This window comes from Typopeltis vanoorti, chromosome 20 (genome assembly GCF_054136105.1).
Source record: "Typopeltis vanoorti isolate ZY-2024b chromosome 20, IOZ_Tvanoo_1.0, whole genome shotgun sequence".
In the NCBI taxonomy this organism is placed as follows: domain Eukaryota; kingdom Metazoa; phylum Arthropoda; class Arachnida; order Uropygi; family Thelyphonidae; genus Typopeltis; species Typopeltis vanoorti.
In genome coordinates this window covers 62599175-62618575 of record NC_143568.1, presented here as the reverse complement: position 1 = coordinate 62618575, position 19401 = coordinate 62599175, and the positions used below count along the sequence as shown (strand labels likewise).

At 35.8% G+C, this 19401-nt stretch overlaps 1 protein-coding gene across 1 annotated transcript in view; it reads left to right on the top strand.

Moving 5' to 3' along the window:
- Positions 1-306: 306 nt before the first annotated feature.
- Positions 307-19401, top strand: part of LOC150095491 (uncharacterized) — a 61942-nt gene continuing 42847 nt past the window's right edge. The window contains exons 1-8 of the mRNA XM_090410693.1: positions 307-364; positions 2877-2942; positions 3064-3221; positions 6923-7150; positions 12611-12778; positions 16199-16391; positions 16477-16721; positions 18452-18658. Coding sequence (XP_090266819.1) covers positions 313-364; positions 2877-2942; positions 3064-3221; positions 6923-7150; positions 12611-12778; positions 16199-16391; positions 16477-16721; positions 18452-18658 — 1317 coding nt within the window. The 5' untranslated portion in view covers positions 307-312. The remainder of the gene's footprint in view (positions 365-2876; positions 2943-3063; positions 3222-6922; positions 7151-12610; positions 12779-16198; positions 16392-16476; positions 16722-18451; positions 18659-19401) is intronic.

Sequence of the window (19401 nt, the reverse complement as noted above, 5' to 3'; positions counted from 1 at the left end):
ACAGACCCTTTAATTTCAAGAGTTTAAAAGTGCATTATCCTATCGACTACTTACTTATTGTTCAATAAAATCCACGGATTTGATTTCAGGTATAAAAACCGCTAAATTAGCGATTAAGTAAGAACTCATATATATCTTAAGTTAGGTGGCCTTTGTATCTGATATTTTGGCAGAATCTTTGATTGTTGCTTATTCAGCAAACTAATATTGCTGCGTTATGGATAATACTGTAGAAGTGCAGACTTGACTGTGCTGGCTATAAAAGACAGAATCAGACGAAAGATCTTTACATCACTCCCTTCTAACTTCAACATGGAGCTGGGACTGCTGACCTTGGCGTGTCTGCTGGGAGCTGCTGTTTCAGGTATGAACCATTAGTTTTTGATTCATATTATTTAGTTCATAACAGGCTTTAATAGCGAGATATTAAATACCGTTCATGACAAAACTGCTGTTCCTAGCGCTCATACAAAAAAAAAAAAAAAAAGCTAGGATAGCAAAGTATTACTGATAGTACATTACTTATAATATTTTTCTCTGGGTATAGAGGGAGCATAGCACATGTTCTTTATAATGTTTTAAACTGTTTCTCTTAGTTCGTGGTTTTAAATATGACTGGACCCCCCCCCCCCCACACACACACATAGGATGAAATTGTGATACTTGCTGTAATAAATGCAATATTTTAAAACACTGTAATCTTTGTTAGCCATTCGTAGAAGAATCTCGCAATTGCGTAAGCACTCCTTGGATTTGTGGTGCCTCTTAGTCCGTGAGCAAATTATTTTGGAACTCTGGTTGGATGAATTTTATTGAAATTTGAACTTTTACAAAATATTTTCCAGCCATCTCAGTTTTTGTTTCCAATGGGCCGCTTTTGACTAACGGACGAAAGATGTCGAAATAATATATTGCAATAACTTCGCTTTGGTTGGATGGGACTTAATAAAATTGGGATATACGATACACACAAGATGTCCATTTTCGTTTCGTTTTTATTAAAATAATCTATTTCTTTCGCAGTCAATTAACCCACACACGACACTAAATCTGTTGTGGGTTCTACAACTAGCTTCAAAGAATACTTGTATTGGAAGGAGAAAATAAGTCATAGGACTTCGTCAAAAAGATGATTGGATAGTCTTCTCAAAAGAAATGGGAGCCTTATTTCTACTATTGCTTTCAGACTAATGTTATAGTTTATTGTATATCTTGGCTTTGTTGTAATATCAAGTACTCTGTGCTTCCTTTGGTAACTAGAGATGATAATAACATTCTCAACATTTATCGTGAATAAATTAACGCAGCCGAAGAGATCGTTATGGATACAATATGAAATTCGAGGGCTAACTCTCTTGTGATAATAATGAAATATTCTCATTGGTTTACACACTGGGTTATCTACTCAAATCGCGAGTCACGTGCTCACTATTGAATTATGCATATGTAGTTAATTTTTAACAGCATCGTACGAACGAACGTTTAAATACTAATTTGTCAGAAACGAAACACGGTTGTTGGTTGAAATCTCTCTTCTCTGATTAACAGACGGTAGTTCGAAGTCCACTATGATCTGTTCTCTCATTTTAATTGGGGTTTGTTTCATGGTAATTCTTAGTCTAACTTATTATAATGAGTGAGCAGGCGGGGCACGTGTTCATGCATGTCATATATCTCTCAAAATATTGGCCAGATAAAAAAAAATAAATAAATAAAAATTAAAAAAAATAACGAAAGGGTATAAAATAGCTAATGAAGTAGTTTACAATTAATTGCGAATATTTGAAAGTTACTCTCACTTGACGATCGTGTTAAAGTTTCATTGCTGTTCAAAGTTCACCTGGAACTGTTTGTTTTATCAATGTATGTTATCTTCATTTAGCGAATCTGACGGCTATTTGCTTACGTATAAGTACAAGCTACATTTCTTTGCCATTTCATTCATCTGCAAAAGGTACCCTGAGTATAGTTAGAATGTTTCCTTGATTGTACTGTAAGAAATGAGTGTGTGTGTGGGGGGGATATCCTTTCAAGCTGAAAGGCAGCTTGAAACGATGAACATTTGATGGTATGAGATTATTCAATGAACACAACAGAGATTTTAAAGGCAATTACAGAAGAATAGTTTAATACATGATGAATCGGAGGTGGCCAAACTGTATGACTTGTCGAGGTGATGATTATTTTGAAGACGAAATGTATTCGAATGAATTCATAAAAGAAAAAATTGCACAAATAAAAGTATAATGGTTGTTATTTCATATAAACTTTTTTTTGTTATAAGAAAAAAGAAATCCACTCGCTTGCACTAAAGTTCAACTAACTCTGGTATCAACTACAAAAAGGCCCAACATTATACTCGTAGAAGTAATTATGATGCTAGGCAGGTAGAGTAAGCACACACAATGAAAACAAAAGACAAAGAGAATAGCCAATTTAAACATAATGCAAACAGGCAGGAATTTTTGCGCAAGAAAAATGTTTTTCTATAATCGATTCTTTCTTCGATTCTCTTAATGCGAGAGGAATCGTGTATATGAATGTGAGCTAGCCGATCTCATACGAAACAGAGTTTTCCTGCGCGAAGCTGGCATTTTTTTTTCCCATCCCGCATACAGGAAAATCGGTCAGAGAACACCTGCATTCAACAGATATAAATTCAGTTAATGGGCAGTAGATAGCGTAGTGTGTATATGGTGAATTACGTAATGTGTAGGCGGTGAGGAGTGCCCTCCTGAGATGAATCATGGAACTCCTTGGAGGTGTCACATAAAAAAAAATCAAATTAAATGCAAAAGGGAATTAGTGAAAAGGGCAAGGAATTCATTTAATATTTATTATTTTTCGTTGTAGTAATATTTGACGTTTTTATTCAGGCCCAGTGCACCCGCTTTATTCATCAAGTGATCATGCAGAGAAATGCTCAGAAACCTGTAATGTTGGTAAGTATTCTTGTTTTTTTTTTTTTCGTTATTTTCTTATTTTTTTATGCATCATTATAATTTTTCTTTTTAACTTGGTTCCGCGTAATATTTGAATAATACTGCATCGTTTCTCTTTCAGGCGCCGGAAAATTTACATTTAATAAAGGAATGGCATACGAATACTCTTTTGACATGTTCAATATTTTAGTTGTTAATTATGATATTCATAAGACGCCAATCCACATGAATGGCCATGCCATACTTAGACTTGTGGGTGACTGTGAAATGACTCTTGAAGTAAGTATACGTAAATAAATAAAAGCAAACTTTAATAAAAAAAAAATTACGATACATTTATGATAACTATAATTTAATTAATTCTAAATTAGGACCAAAGTCTCGTGCTAGAATAATTAAGCTTAGTTATATTGTACCGTATTTCAAATTCTAAGATTTTCAATGAATTATATAACAGTTTTACTTTAAAATCTGATTATATTCATGTAATCTTACTTAAAATAACAATAGTAGCCCCTGCATGGTGATCGTAATGTGTTTATAACCTAACACCTAGGATAAATATCTCCAAATGTCCTTATATTTGCTTGGTAATAGTGCTTTAAGATTCTTCTTACCTATCGACAATATTAACTAGTTTTGTTCAGAACCCGCCAGGAAGAAACCTGTAATAGTTGCCGCAAAACACTCTAAACAATTATTTTTATCAGCCCAAATAAAAACGTGGATAATTTAAAAATAATCATCAAGATGACTTACAGAATTTTCTATAAACAATACGATTCTTCTACTTCTTCTTGCCCTTACAGGTTAAACCATTTTCTATCTGTATCATAAAGTTACATTACAGCAGTTCGGCTGCACCATCACATGAAATTCATTTTGTCCAAGTTTGTAGATATTGCAACTTTCTTCTTTTGTATTGGACCAGATATTTTTGTCCTTGTGCCATTTCTCCTAGTATTCTGAAGGATTAACTTTTTTTTTTGACCGAATTGACTTCTATTTTACACTTCAGTTCTTCTGAAATTTTGACAAGTTCCATAAGCAATCAGTTTAAACCTAGAAACTGAAAATGGACAGTAGAGATTCCAGCACATTCAATCAACAGAGGATCTTCCACTTAATTACATCCAATTTTGACAAGTGTCATAAAATGGTTAAGAGAAACTCAAGTTCTAGATATCTGTAAGCATTTAATTTGGTTTGGCATCTTGTGGTCTCTCTCTGAACTCCCATATCTGGGTTACGATTTTGTTTCTATGCGCATTACTTGTGGCAGACGGATTTCGCAAGGAATGCGAAATTTTTCATCTCATGCTGGAGCACTGCAGAGCTCCAGTCTATCGCCTAGACTCTAACTACCACCACTACCAGTTGACAGTGAATTCAATTCAATTTTTACTGTTGACAGTATGTTGTGTTCTTCCTTCTCATTTGACCTATCATCAAATCTCTTTTACAAATTATGATCTGCGAACGATTTTAACCAAAATCTGTTTTTATCTAGTCTTACTTTTGACAACACCCAAATAATATTTTCTTGTTGAAATAGTACTGTTCTACTGTCTTTGTTGGCATAATCCAAGATTACAAGTATTGCTACCTCAGCATCCAAATAATTAGATTTTCTCAACTTTACGTTGCCTCTGAATTCTATGAAAATCACAGATCCGTCCATTGAATGCTCGTAGCTCAGTCAGCATCGACGATGCCCTTTGGGCGGAAAGTCCCACTTTAGAATCCCGAATAGAATGCGAAGAGCCTTTATCAGGACCTTTACAAATAAAGATGAATTTTTCATCCAGCGCGACTGGTCTCTCACCAATTCACTACGCTTTTTTTTTTTTTTTTTGCATAGGCGTTTTCTAGAGATATTTCCATGATTATTCTTCATTAGAATCAGTATTAGTAATCGCCCCGCCCTCCCCCCCCCACACACACCCTCCTCCAAATCTTAAAAAGAACACGTACAATTTCAATCGTTATTTATACTTCTTTAGAGTTCAAATCCAATCTCACGGAACAGTTTTTATTCCTTCTTTTCCTGCCCGCTACTACTAGACTAATGTACTATGTGTTAAAAAAACCTCTCATGTATGGAATTGTCATCAGAAAAGAAAGAAAAATGGGGGGAAATGGGACTCTTGAAATCGAAGTTTAGCCGTAACAGGTAAGCTCTTCAACATGTCTGGATTCTGAATTTTATATATAGAATTCCGCACGAAAGGCTACAAAACCTATAGCACATCAGAGTCGAGTGTGAAAAAAAGGGAGAAAGAAGAAATCTATTGATGCTTTTCTTGAACAGCTGAGAGTTGTCTTCGGAGAAGACAGGGTGAAGAAAGAAAAAAAAGATGCAGATGAAGTAAAGAAAATAAATAAATTCCGTGTGATGATACAGCGCTCCCCCTTTTTACGGTACCATCTTGTCCCCCCAAATTTTATCCGGGCTCCGGAACCGACATAGGCTGACGAATCAGACCTATGGCCGGGTCAGTATTCCTGACTGTAATCCGTGTGTGTCTTCGGACCGGTTTGCCTGGTTGCGGGATGAAAAACCGCAGAAAAACTGGTGGAAAAAACCCTGCTGTCCACGCCCAAGATCGGCTAACTTGGCTATGGCTGAGGAAGATCCTTCAGCTCCTCACGTCGTGGACGGGAATACAACCTAGGACGCTCCTTCCCCAGGCATCTGGTTGCGAAGCGCAAAGCCACTAGACTAACTGCGCAGGATAAATGACGTGAAGGAGAAGGAAGACAAGTTGGTTCAATAGGTCTGAACTAGAGAATAAGTGCATCGATCAGCAGCAACTCGTTTTCTATAGTCTTGGGGAAAAGTAACAAAAGGATGAGTCACTGTAGCCAGTTCATCAGAACGTTTTCCATGAAACATAAAGCAGAAATAGAACACCTTTGAGAAAGTCATTGGAGTGAATCTGAGAGAAGAGATCATTAATGTATCGGATTTGCCCCTTTTCGAATTAGCATCAATCATTTGTAGGAAAGTTTTAGGTGTACAACTCCCAGATAGGTGATGGTAAATTCGAGAACTCCGATGTAAACTGCGGAGATTGGAGATGGCCTCCGTATCAGAACCATATTAAAAATGAAGAGTTGAGTCAAAATAACAGGGAGAAGATACAACAAACCAACTTCCAAAATGGTCTAGGGTTTCAAAAATAAACTAGTTAATCAAATTAGCTACTTTAACAAATTATGGAAGGGTTTGGAATAAAGCTTTTTAATTTTTCTGTGGATTCATGCAATGCACGTGTTGTTTGACTGTTGTGATATATCAATATCTCTTCCAGTTGATTCAGTGATAGTAATAATGGTGAAGGTGAACCTTTATAGACTTTTCAACTGACGATTATTCAACTGGTCTTATACAATGCAAACTTTTCCTACCAGAAACTGGAGCTTGTATCTCTCGAGACGGACAAACAGACGAAAGTGCACACACACACACACACACACACACACACACACACACACACACACACACACACACACACACACACACACACACACACACACACACTAAATAGACATAATAACGACAGCAATAAAGGCTAATCACTCATTTCCATGGAATTTTGTTTCGAAAATCCTCATAGCACAGGTTTGGCCTACAAGAAAACATAAACGGATTAGAAAGGACACAAACTGCAAATGAACTGCCTGGGGATTGAAATCTGGGTTGTTCTTGTTGGTGAAATGGATTTGCAATTTGGATGTACGATACTATACTATAGTTGTCCATGCTGTTCTCATTTAAATAACTGATTTAAACTATAAGTTATGTATATACGAACGATTTTATAATTCATATATTGATTGTTTATTTATGGTATTCATCCATAGATCACTTATAAATTTTTAGATAGTCGTATATAAATCTTGTTCAGTGTAATTAAACAAAGCAATGTATGCTTATTGCATAAATAATTATCTGCAAAATGTTTGTCATTTCGCAGATACGTGATGTAGTTTTCCTCCATGAAAGAAAGGCCTACGATCATCCATTGTCCCACCAGTTAGAACAGTATGTTCTTCCCTTCGGAATTGATGATGGACAAATCACCAGTATCTGTCCTCATCCACAGGATCCCGATGAAGCTGTTAATGTCAAACGAGCCATACTTTCTGCATTTCAGATATCCGTGCCCTACGATGCTCCTCAAGGTTCCGTCAAGTACAGGGAGGTAAATAAAGCAGTGATGATTATGCTCCAGTTTTTCATATTAAAACTACAATTCCTGCTGTTTATAATTTACGACTGCTGACAATGTCGAACATTAATATACTCTCAGGCATTTGTTTTCAAATAATGACTAAAATATTTAAATGCGTTTTAAATTTATATTCTTATTAATGCCTTTACAAATTTTTGATTATTTTCTGAGTATTGTATAGCAGATATGATAACCAAAGATCGAAAATTATCCGAGATTCACGACACTTGACCATTACGACACAAAACCATATTATTTTACTATCTGTAAAGATTACGTCACACGCATCCAAATTTAGTATGCTAAAATGATACTGTAGGTTTTATATATAAGTTTTTTAAGAGATTTTATTTTGGCTTGTGTCTTTTTATTACAGAAAAAAAAAAAAGATGTATGAAAGCTAAGTTTCTGTAATTAAAAATAAGTAAAAGAAATCCTCTAATGACTTTTCATTCCTCAAAGACAGTAAGCGGCACTCTTTTAGCCTTAATCCTTTGGAAGGCGGTAAACAACAGGATTTCATTTAAGTACAAGGTGAGGACAACAGAAGCGTCTTCGTCGTACAAGGGAGGGAAATTGATATTTTCCACTCGGCTTTATTTCTGGAAATATTTGGTTTCATCCTGTCAAAACAGGCAAATCGGAAGAAGAAGAATGTGCTTAAGTAATAGGCATAGCATACTGGTCTCACAGTCTTAGCCTTCCCTCTTCAGTAATTCTAATGAAACCAGATCAATGGGAATTAAACAAAAGGCAGCATTCCTAATCCTAATTAAAATTTATTGTGTACTAATGTTCTCAGCATGGTATGTATGTATGCTTTACTGTAGATTTTGATTGGTTGATTCGCTTAAATCGAAGTGCTTTCGGGGAAAAAAAACGATGAATTCCAGAGGTGACTGAAATAATGACTTAGTAGAAGTTCTTCTAGTCGGAATTAAAATAGGCCATATAAGTCGGTGGTCTCTGAAATACATCGGAATAAACTCAGGTTTTTAACTGGTGACTCAGAAAAAATGATAGTTTTTTTTTGTTTTTTTTTATGTTGGGCCCATGCACAGGAGGTTGGTTGGTCAACCTCTAGTACATCAGTACCGTGTATGGGTACTGGGTTGGGAAAGGAGGAATTTGTTTACATTTGATTTGAATGACTTTAAATTGTATTCGTTGGGAAACACAGCAGGTAGGAGACTGTTCCACAGTGCAGCAGTTGAAGGGTTGAAGGAAGAGAAAAAGAGACTTGTTCTGTTTGTTTCTAGGTGTACTGTGAAGGGATGTTGTGCAGCAGCTGCACGTGTTCCAATGAGCTTAGCACTGAGTGGAGGAATTATTGATGCTATTTCAGATGAACATTTCTCATGGAAATATTTGTAGAATATACATACTGCAGAGACCATACGTCTTTGTGAAAGTGGGGCAGAGAGTTGGTAAGGATGGCTCATTAACAAGTCCCTCCTCTGTATTCAGTTGAGCATTTTAAGAAAGGTTTTAGGGGCCCCACTCCATATGTGGGAGCAGTATTCAATAGCTGGGCGGATTTGTGATTTGTATAATGTTAATAGCTGTTCAGGGGTGAAGTAACGTCTTGAGCGAAAGAGAAATCCTAGTTTTTTTGAGGCTGAGGATGCAATGGTTGTGATATGTTTATGCCAGGAGAGGTTTGATGTGAGGGTGATTCCAAGAAGAAAGATCTCAAACTTGAGTTGAAATTTATGAGGTTATCCGAACCCTATTGTAGGATGGCTTGGAGATCGGAGTTGAGGGTGGTGTTGGTTGATGTTCTGTAGGTTGAGTTGTGTAGGGTAAGGTTTATCAAATGCAAGCGAGGAGTGTAGTGTGCTATCGTCTGCAAAACTGTGTATTGGGTTGGAGGTCAATTGTCATTGACCTCCAACCCAATTCTGGGTCAGACCGAATGATGGTAGTTTGCCCAGTAGGCCTTTGTGTCAGACCCTGTCAAAGGCTTTGGAGATATCTAGTGCAACCACTTGAGATTCTCCAAACCTCTCCATAGCATTTGCCAGAGATGGGTGACGTATGTGAGTAGATCTCCTGTTGATCGGCAGTGGCGGAATTCATGCTAGGGGTGATTTATTTGGTGAGTGTCTTCAATATAGTGTAGGAGTTGAGAATTGATGATTTTTTCTATTACTTTTGACAGGACTGAGGTAAGAGAGTAGGGCAGTAATTTGATGGCAGTGACTTGTCACTATTCTTGGGAATGGGCTGAATATAGGCCAATTTCCAGTTTGTGGAAATTGGCCTATATTCTGTATTCTGTATAACTAGCCAAAGGATATAGGGGAATAGATTCCGGTGGAGTAAGAGAGTATATATAGGTGACATAGGATAGGGGTCAGTTCCGGAGCACAAACTTTCAGAAAAATTGGGGGAATGCCATCAGGGCCAGGAGACTTTTTTTGTGTCTAATTTGGACAGTATTTTTCTGGTTGATTATTATAGAGAAACCTGTGGAGAATTCATGACTAAGTTTAACACACGTGAACTACAGTAGTAGGTTTTTTATTGCGTAAATATTTCGTCCTAGGTATCTTAGGACATCATCAGTACGGTAAGGCAATACTAGGAATAACAAAAGAAAGGGCGCCTATACAAAGGAATCCAAATTGTGTGCAGTGGCGCGTTGCGACCTGAACGTAACTTAAATTAAATTAAAATTAATTAAATCAGTTAAGTTATTATTTTACACAATTTTGTATGACAACTTCCCATAGTTTAGGGATGGCAAGAACATCATTTTGGTTCAGATTTGGTCTGTGGAGAAGGGCTTCAGAACTTTACTCCACAGACCAAATTAAACCGAAATGATGTTCTTGCCATCCTTAAACTATGGGAAATTGTCATTCAAAATTGTGTAAAATAATAACTTAACTGATTTAATTAATTTTAATTTAATTTAAGTAATTTAATTCAATTTAATTTAATTTAAGTTCAACTCAACGCGCCACTGCACGCAATTTGGATTCCTTTGTACGTACGCGTCCTTTCTTTTGTCATTCCCAGTATTGCCTTACTGTACTGATGATGTCCTAAGATTCCTAGGACGAAATATTTACGCAATAAAAAACCTACTACTGTGGTTCACGTGTGTTAAACTTAGTCAGTATTTTTCTGATCTCATCCTGGAAAAAGGATATAGGGGGCATCATTGTATGTTGGGTGTCTGGAATGGTTTGGGGACATTTACCATCGTCAATTATGCATGCATTTGAAGCAAAGTATGAAGCCAGAATATTGGCTTTTTCTGTGGGTGATGATGCAGTAGAGCTATCTGGGTATGATAGGGGTGGGAACACTGTTGGACAGAAGTTACGGCCGATTGTTTGGGCGAGAAACCAAAAGGCTCGGCTGCCGTTTGGACAGGCTGCTAGTTTCCTGCTTTTTGCTCTTTCGAACTCTGTTTTGGAAGTGTTGATTTTTTTTTTTTTTTTTTTTTTGCATCTATTAAGGGCTTCGGTGTAAGCTTTGAAGGAAGACGAGGTTCTTGATTTCAACTAGTTATGGTATGTCTGGTGTTTCATCTCTACAGCCTTGGCACATCTTTTGGAGAGCCAGGGATTCGTTAGAGAATGGCAGTTCAGAGTGCTGTGTGGAATGTATGTATTCATGCCGGTGAGGATTACTTTGGTAATAAGCTTGGTGCATATGTTTGGGTTGGAAGACCGGAAGCAATACTCCAACCATGGGAATGCGCATAGAAGTTGCGGAGGCTGTCCCACTTGGCACTGTCATAGTGCCAAACTACTCTTGTATGGAGTGTGTAAACTCCCCATGCAACTGTGTAAACATTGTTGCATGGGGAAGGAGACGAGCACTAGATTGTGGTCAGAATTGCCCAGGGGGCTCACTACTTTCACTGTGTATTTGGAGGGGTCATGGGTGAGGAAGAGATTTCGGGTGTTTGGGGAGTGGTTTGGGTTATCTGGTATTCTGATTGGAATCTGGACAAGTTATGTAAGGTCGTTAGTGATGGCAAATGTTTCAGCATCTCTAGCTGCAAGATCTGTACAACTGGAGGAGGAAAGCCAGCTAGTGTTGTGGACGTTAAAATCTCCTAGGAGGATGATTTCGCTGTTGGGAAAGTGGGATTGGAGAAAGTCGATTTTTAGGGAGAGAAAATTAAAGAGCTCAGGGTGGTTGGTTATGTTGGGGGAGCGATAGAAACAGCAGATGAATTGGACTGAGTGGGGAAGGAATATTTTCAACCAAAGGTCATAGGTGGGTGATTCTAGATTGGGTGCTCTCTGGCAAGGCATGTCAGAGCGGATGTATGCGCAGACACGACTCTTAGGACGAAAGTTGTTAAAGAGTGAGTAGTTTGGAAGGTTGAGATAAGTTTGCTGGGGGGAGGTGAGATTTGAGGTTCTTCCAGGAAGAGTAGGTGGGATTTGGTAGACTGTAGGTGGTAGTGGACACTATTCAGGTTGCGTTTAGGCCACGGATGTTGGTGAAGTGGATGTGTAGAGTTTTGTGAGTCATATGTTGGACCGCATGGGTCTTGCACATTTCCTATGCGATGTCTGCTGCTGATCTCCATGGTGGCTGCTAGTGGCATTACTTGGTTTTTTCACCAGTTTATCTCGTCTGTAGTTGATGGTCCAACTGTTGTCACCATTTTGACCAACACATATAGTTATGTACATATAATACCATTACGATTAGGAAAACCGTATGGTGGAAACCGTAAGTAATTTTTCTCTTCAGCTGTTCTACATTGAAAGGTGAAGATTGACACCCTGCCGATTTTCAAAAAATAAGGGCTGAGGACTTACCTACCGGCAAAGTAATAACTATCAAGATTATCAGATTGATATGCAGTTATTCAATTTTCAGCTCTTCTTCTTCTTAGAACAATTACTAAGTTTAGAGCCAAATCATGTGTTTATTTGCTTTAAGTTTTTTTTTTTTTTTTTTTTGAATACATATTTTCTTATTTTGACTGATTGGTTTCTTCATATTCAAATAGATCAATATTCGTTTAAACTTGTTATTATACTGTTCTAAAAAATAGCACTTTAAAAGTAAACAACACGAAGCCAATAACAATGAAAATGAATAAAAAAATAAATAAAAGAAAATTTCTTTTAATGTCACTGAGTGATGCTAGTAGCATTGAGTAGCGTTTGACAAATATATGACAAAGTATTTGTGAATTTTGACCAACTTTGATTCAAAAATAACAAGAAATAGTAAAGATTGAAGATATTCCAAAAAGTAAACGAAAAAAGCAGAGGAATACCTGTTTAGTGTGTTTGAAGAGTGGATTACATGCATGTGAATGCCGGTTAAATGTGCTACTGTTTCTTTATATTTCAAATTCTATATTAATTCTATATTAATTACAATAAACAAATATTTTTATTTTGCAGTATTTCATTGATTTATTAATTTGTTATTTTGTTTTTGAAGACTGATGTCATGGGCACTTGTGATACCGAATATTCAGTACCTGCCAGGAGCAGGAGCAGGATGAGCGAAAGGAAAGATTATCAGAAAAGGAAAGAATTGCATTCATGTTCTTACCGTCATGGATTAAGCTCAGCCGTCATATCTGCTTTATATAGTTCTCCAGAATCGGTAAGTTATAGGAATTTTCTTTTTTTTCATTCGAACTTATTTTATTTATAGCTAGGATTACCACTGGACGCAGAACTTGGCAAAACAAATAAATAATAGGAGAGACAGCATAAATCTGATTTCAGATTTATGCTGTCTCCTATATGACAATGCATACAATACATTAGTGTGTTGTCGAAATATTGATATAAATATGCAAAATATGCAAAATGTCCAAATAAATATGCAGAAATGCATTTTTAGTGATGACAGATTTCCAGTCAGGTAATGAAATGGAATTTAATTTGCAATCGAAACTGTTCTCATCTCTCTCTCTCTCTCTCTCTCTCTCTCTCTCTGACGTAAGGACCAAATAAATACCCTATTCTAGTTTTGTCTGACTTATTTTTTGAATCTTTCCCTTTAAGTAATGCTCTCACTATTTTGTACATAATCTTCCAAAATTCTTCATTAGATTTAACTTATGTGTAACGTGGAAAACTCAAAATTCTCATGTTCACTTATTTACAAAGCAGTGTTGTTCTTTTGTTATCTCAGCAAGCAAAGGCTACCCTAACCAAAGAATAAGGAAAAGTAATACTTGGAAAACCCACTCTGCTTTTCATTCACAAAACAGGCAAAGCAGCCAGAAGAATACCTGCAATTTACAGATATAATACACTTTGCTGCTTAGGCTGAAAATCCAAAACAAACAAACAAAAGAAAAACAAAACTACTCTGCAATCTAAGAAAAACTGCAATGATCTTTAAGTCAATATGCTTTCCTCGTTTACCTCGCATTCAGTGATAACATTCTGTCAAAGTATACGAACGGAATACGCCACTAAACTGAAGGTACTGAAAACTTTTTTTGTTCTCATTATGCAACGAAACTGACTTCATATTAAATTTAGAGAACTCAATAAATAGCCTCCATTATTCAGATTTGTGTCATATTTTCCATCGGGCAATATTTCTAGGAACGCAAAGAGAATTTGCAGTAAAACACTTACCTTTTCTCACTTATTTTTCTAAATATAGATATCATACCTTTATATCCACCAAATTCCATCCTTGCAGCATTGCAAATGTTAAAGTTCTACTAGTAGATTCAGATTACTTAGTCATTACATCCATTTTACTCAGGTGTACTTCTTGGACAACTAGAGGAATCTAAAATAAATCAGAAGATGTTGTCTAATAATTCATTCATTGCTCTTGCTTTAAATCGTTTAGTTCATTCTCAGGAACTAGTAATTACTTTCTAGGAAGGTCGGAACACAATTAGAATTAGAATTACTTTGGGAACAGGATCATAAAATGACTTTCTTGGTCTTCTCCGTGGCAGAAGAGATAGTTGCGTACTCTGTTTTCTCTTTCCTCGAAAAACCACCAACTTCTGTCAAAAAATATTATTTTTCGAGGTTTCTGGCTGATTATCATCATCGCTGTTTATGTTCTATATATGTTCTATATTGTTATGAAAATTATGCACGTTGATATACGTACAAGTCGGGTGGCTGAGGAATGAATCATTGCGATGATTTCAATATGCTTATTAAAAAAATCAAATCAGCTAACGCCTTTTATTCTCTTGGAGGGAGCAGGCGCAGTCTTTAAACCCATCTAGTTTTTGGAGACTGAGTGGGTAGTTCAATCTCCACCGTTAGCCAATCAGAGCTAGCTGGCCCATATCTATCACTAATTATAGGCGGCAGTCGATGAAGAAACGGGCAAACAAGTGCTGCAATCTCTTGGTACCTAACCCTAACAGAATATTTACTGTCTGAAATAATGTGGATTCTACGGTCGAATTTCTTGAGTTTACGAAAAACTCGAGTTTCCGGGAGAAAACACCCGCTTTCCTGTGCCAGAGATCGACTAACTCGGGAACCAGTCGAAGATGGGCTTAGTTAGAAAAAGCTCCATTCGGCTACTTGACTTGAACTCAAGTCTACCTCTGGGCGGCCTATCGCAGAGGATGCAAGCGTCGCTTGCATCCTCTGCGATAATAATAATAATAATAATAATAATAATAATAATAATAATAATAATAATAATAATTATTATTATTATTATTATTATTATTATTATTATTATTATTATTATTATTATTATTATTATTATTATTATTATCACCAGCATCCAATGCCTACATCCCATCCATAAACAGTAACAACAACAACAACAACAAAAATAATGAAGGCTAATCCCACTCTCTTCATAAAAGCTAACCAAAGCTTCGAAGTAGGTGGGATTAATACGCCTCACTCATCTACACGTAATCCTTATAATAATAGAATGCAGATTATGTAACAAAACAGTCAGTAAAGTAAATAACAATAAAGAAGATACTGATTATTATGTGATAATATAATTAATATAATATTACTATGTAATAACATGAAAAATAATGTAATAAATTATTCTTATTATTAAAAAATTATTTAAATAATAAGTTTACATTGTATGTTTGTGAGAATTAGAAAATATAATATTTTAATTGCATATGTGTAAAAACTGTTGTATAAATCGCACTTTCTCGAAGTTTGAAAAAAAAAATAGTAAACTACAACATGTAATATTATATAACTTGTGTAACTCTGAACTATATAATTGTAAATTATTACTGTGATGTTATTTTAAAAAATAGCAAAAAAACTATGTTATCGTCATGATTATTGAAATCTCATTATATGCAGCACTTAGTGCTGAACATCGTAAAATAATATACTGAATGTTACTCAAGATAATCATTGTATATATGTAAATATTTGAGAAATCAATAAAAAATTATTAAAAATTATTATTATTATTAAGGAGCCTGTGTAGCTCAGTGGATGTGGCGTTTGCACACCACGCACTTGGCCGCACGAAGGAAGACTTTGTTTCGAGTCTAGTCGGCGACTAGAGGAAATTTTTCTAAGCCTTTTTTCGACCGGTTCCCAAGTTAGTCGATCTCTGGCACGGGAAAGCAGGTTTTTCCTCCCGGAAACTCGGGTTTTTCGTCCTGTAAACTCAAGAAAATCGACCGTAGAACCCACATTACTTCAGACATTAAATATATTGTGTTACGGTTAGGGACCACGAGATGGCGGCACATTTGAGCCGTCTCTCTTCACTGCGTACCGCTTAATTAGTGATAGCTTTGGGCCATCTGTCTCTGATTGGGTACCAGTGGAGATTGAACTGCTCACTCAGTCTCCAAAAGTTAGATAGGGCTAAATGGCCTCGCCTACTCCCGTATACGGGAATAAAAAGGCGTTAGCTGATTTTTTTTTTTTTTTATTATTATTATTATTATTATTATTATTATTAAAAATTAAATTGCAAGGTGTATACTTTCTAACTTATTCTCACAAATAAACAAACTCTTCAATACAGCATTAAAATTTGTAATCACCACTCTGCAGCTATTTAATATACTTATTACCATTTCAGCCTTTCCAGACTCCAAATGTTTTAGATGCGGAGTATTACTGTCACCAGACTATTGAACATGGTATTCCCATGAAGATAAAATGTGTAGATAGAGGCTCATTTGCTCCACTCCATAGAGGAAGTACACGAGTTGTTGCTGAAGGAGAAATTTTAATCAAGTTTCTAGAAGAAAAAAGGAAACGACCGCCTTCTTGTAAGTTGCATTACATTTTTCGTCATTGATGGTAAAGGAAAAAGTGCAATGACAAATTAAAAATCATATTATATTATAATTTCAGATAAGATTTCCAGGAGGACAAGCCTTCTTTATGCCCATTCTCCTCAAGCTACTGCACAAAAAGATGAATCCTATGTAACAGACTTGCTCCATCAACTGTGTCCTAAGGTCCAAGAAAACATTCACAATGACACTGCCAAATACTTTCACAGATTGGTCTACGCTCTCAAAGGTCTTCCAGCACAGTCAGTAGAACGTATTTACACAAACCTGAAAGGAGGACAATATTGTAGTTCTTCAAAAGCTGTGTAAGTTCATATCAAACTTATATAAAAAGTTATAAATAACTTTTATTTGAAAATAAAATGAAGTCCGGATGTTTAATGACATGAATTTCTAACTAGTAAGTTTAAAAAATTTTAAATATAAAATCAAGTAGAAAAATATTCAGTGCAGTTATTTCGCAATTAATCATTTCATGAGTTTGGATGCACTGTCTTGATTTAAATTAGAAACCCTTCTCATCTAAATGCCTTAAGGTAAGTTATTGAAATAGGTGATCAAAGGATCGAAGCTTATCATTGAAATTTTAAATGTTGCTTGCATAAGAATAAAAGTCACCACTGCGAGCCACGAAGGGCAATATATACAGTAGGGCCTTTGAAAACTCAGAGTACTGCTATTGGTTAAAATGGTTAGATGATAACCATCTACTTCCAGTTAAAGAAACTGATGCATAAATGTAGCAGAAGAAGAACATGAGATTTAAAGAGTACTTGAGGATAAATGGTACTGTGGGTGAATTTAGTCTGGTTTTCTCTCTCTCTCTCTCTCTCTCTCTCTCTACTACAGATGGTCAGAATTGGACAACAACATGATAATACGATGTATATAAACAAATGTTTCAGTTTATGCATTCTAAAAAATAACGTTGCTATCCTGAAAACGATGCCCTCCCCTGAGTCTTTCTGTCACGAGGGAACTTGATGGTGAATGGTGATGAACACTGATTTTCCAGTCTACAGATTTATAGTGCTTGCCCTCCACCTCTACAAATGCTGTGCGTATATAGTTTAATTATTCTTTTTTAAGTTACACAAATAAAGGTGGATCATGTAAAGAAAATATTAGTTTTACAGATCGATTAAAAAACATAGCTAAAAGGTTAAGATATGCTACTAAGAAAATAATAAAAAATATCTCATGTACATCTCAAAAAAGCATTTTAGTTGAATAAACATTTAACTGACTTAAATCAGCTGATAAGTTTTAAAAAGAGATTCTCAATGGAAGAATAAGTAACTCTTCGTTTTTCTTTTAATAATTAATTCCAATAGCTGTCTTGGGAAAATTAACTTAATTTTACATAAACCAAATTAATGCTATGACAGGGCGGTTAATGCTATTTACTTTGCGCTAAACAAAAATCAAAAAGTGTTCTATTTTAAATACAAAGAATCCCCTATGTACATTGTTAATTAATCAAAAACAGATTAATACACGGCAGGAAATTTTCGGAGTAGATGTAGGTGGGCAAAACGTTGTTCATGCATAAAAATATATATACTGGATGTTCGTATCGGATATCGGATATAAACATGTATAAATGATTATCGGAAATTATTCATTTAACTGTAGGTAGAGTAAAACTTCCCTAAGTGCAGTCGTCAGGCAAATTTTCTTGGTTCGGAATAATCTTCGATTTAAATTAAGATAACCAAAAAAATAAAATAAAATAAATGAATATTTCAGCAAATTAAGCAGTGAAGTCACTTGATATGCTGTAAAGATATGCTGTAAAGTTCAGGTATATTTTATTAATACGAACAATTTAAAATAATAAAAAAAAAATCTTCAAGTTCTTTTGTTTTTATTGTTCTCACGTCCCCTGGTGGGAAAGATCCTGAAACATCTTTCGTCTGGCAGACTCTGCTTGTTATATGATTATGTAAGTTTACGTTATTTATTGATTATATTATGTCAGTTATTTTTAATGAAAGTTTAACTCTTTAGTTTTATGTATTATATATTTTAAGTACACTTACAAAGAAATCGAATTTGTGATCACTTGCATTATAGTGACATGTGCTGACGCTGCTGCTGCATCAGGTTCAGAAGGAAGTATGCGACTTATTGTAAAACTCATGAAATCTCAGTCTGTGAGTCAGCTTCGATCAAAAATTTGGTTCACAATGATGGCTTTCGTGTCCGAACCATCCAAGGAGGCCTTGTCTGCTGTTGTGGTAAGTATTTCAACCATTTCAGATTTGATATTGAACGTAGATTTTCTATTAAATGTATTGATTTAAATGCTGTATCAAAATTTGCTTTTTTAAACTGATTAAGTTTAAAAAAGAACAGAACACCACCAGAACAAATAGATATATAATATCTATTTGTTCTGGTGGTTAACAAATAGATACTCTCAGCAACATCACAGGCCCTGTCCCAACTATATCCTCACACAAAGAAGTAGACATAGCGATCAATAAACTAGAAAGCACAATCCAAACTGCACAAAAGCACATCCAAAAGCACAATCCAAACTTGCAGCAGCCTCCACCGTTGCCGTTCCAGCCCAAATTAACCTGCTCCCAGAAGAGATTCTAAAGCTTATCCGCAGTAAAAACAGAATTAGATGTCGGTACCATACAACACTATCACCTCAGGATAAACATGAGCTTAACAGAGCAACAAACCTAGTCCGATATGCAATTAAAGACCATAAGAATCAGCAATGGGAGAGGAAACTAAGCTCCTTAAAAACCGAAGATAACTCACTATGGAAAATGACTAAGGCCTTCCGCAGCGATCACCCCAACATAAAACCAATACACGGAGAAAAAGGTATAGTCTACCGAGATTATTAAAAAGCAGAAGCTTCTGCAGACTCTCTGGAGCTGCAATTTCAACCTAACTACACTCATGCGGACTTACGCTTTATTGAAAAAATCCACAAGCAAGTACGCTATACACTTCATCGTTC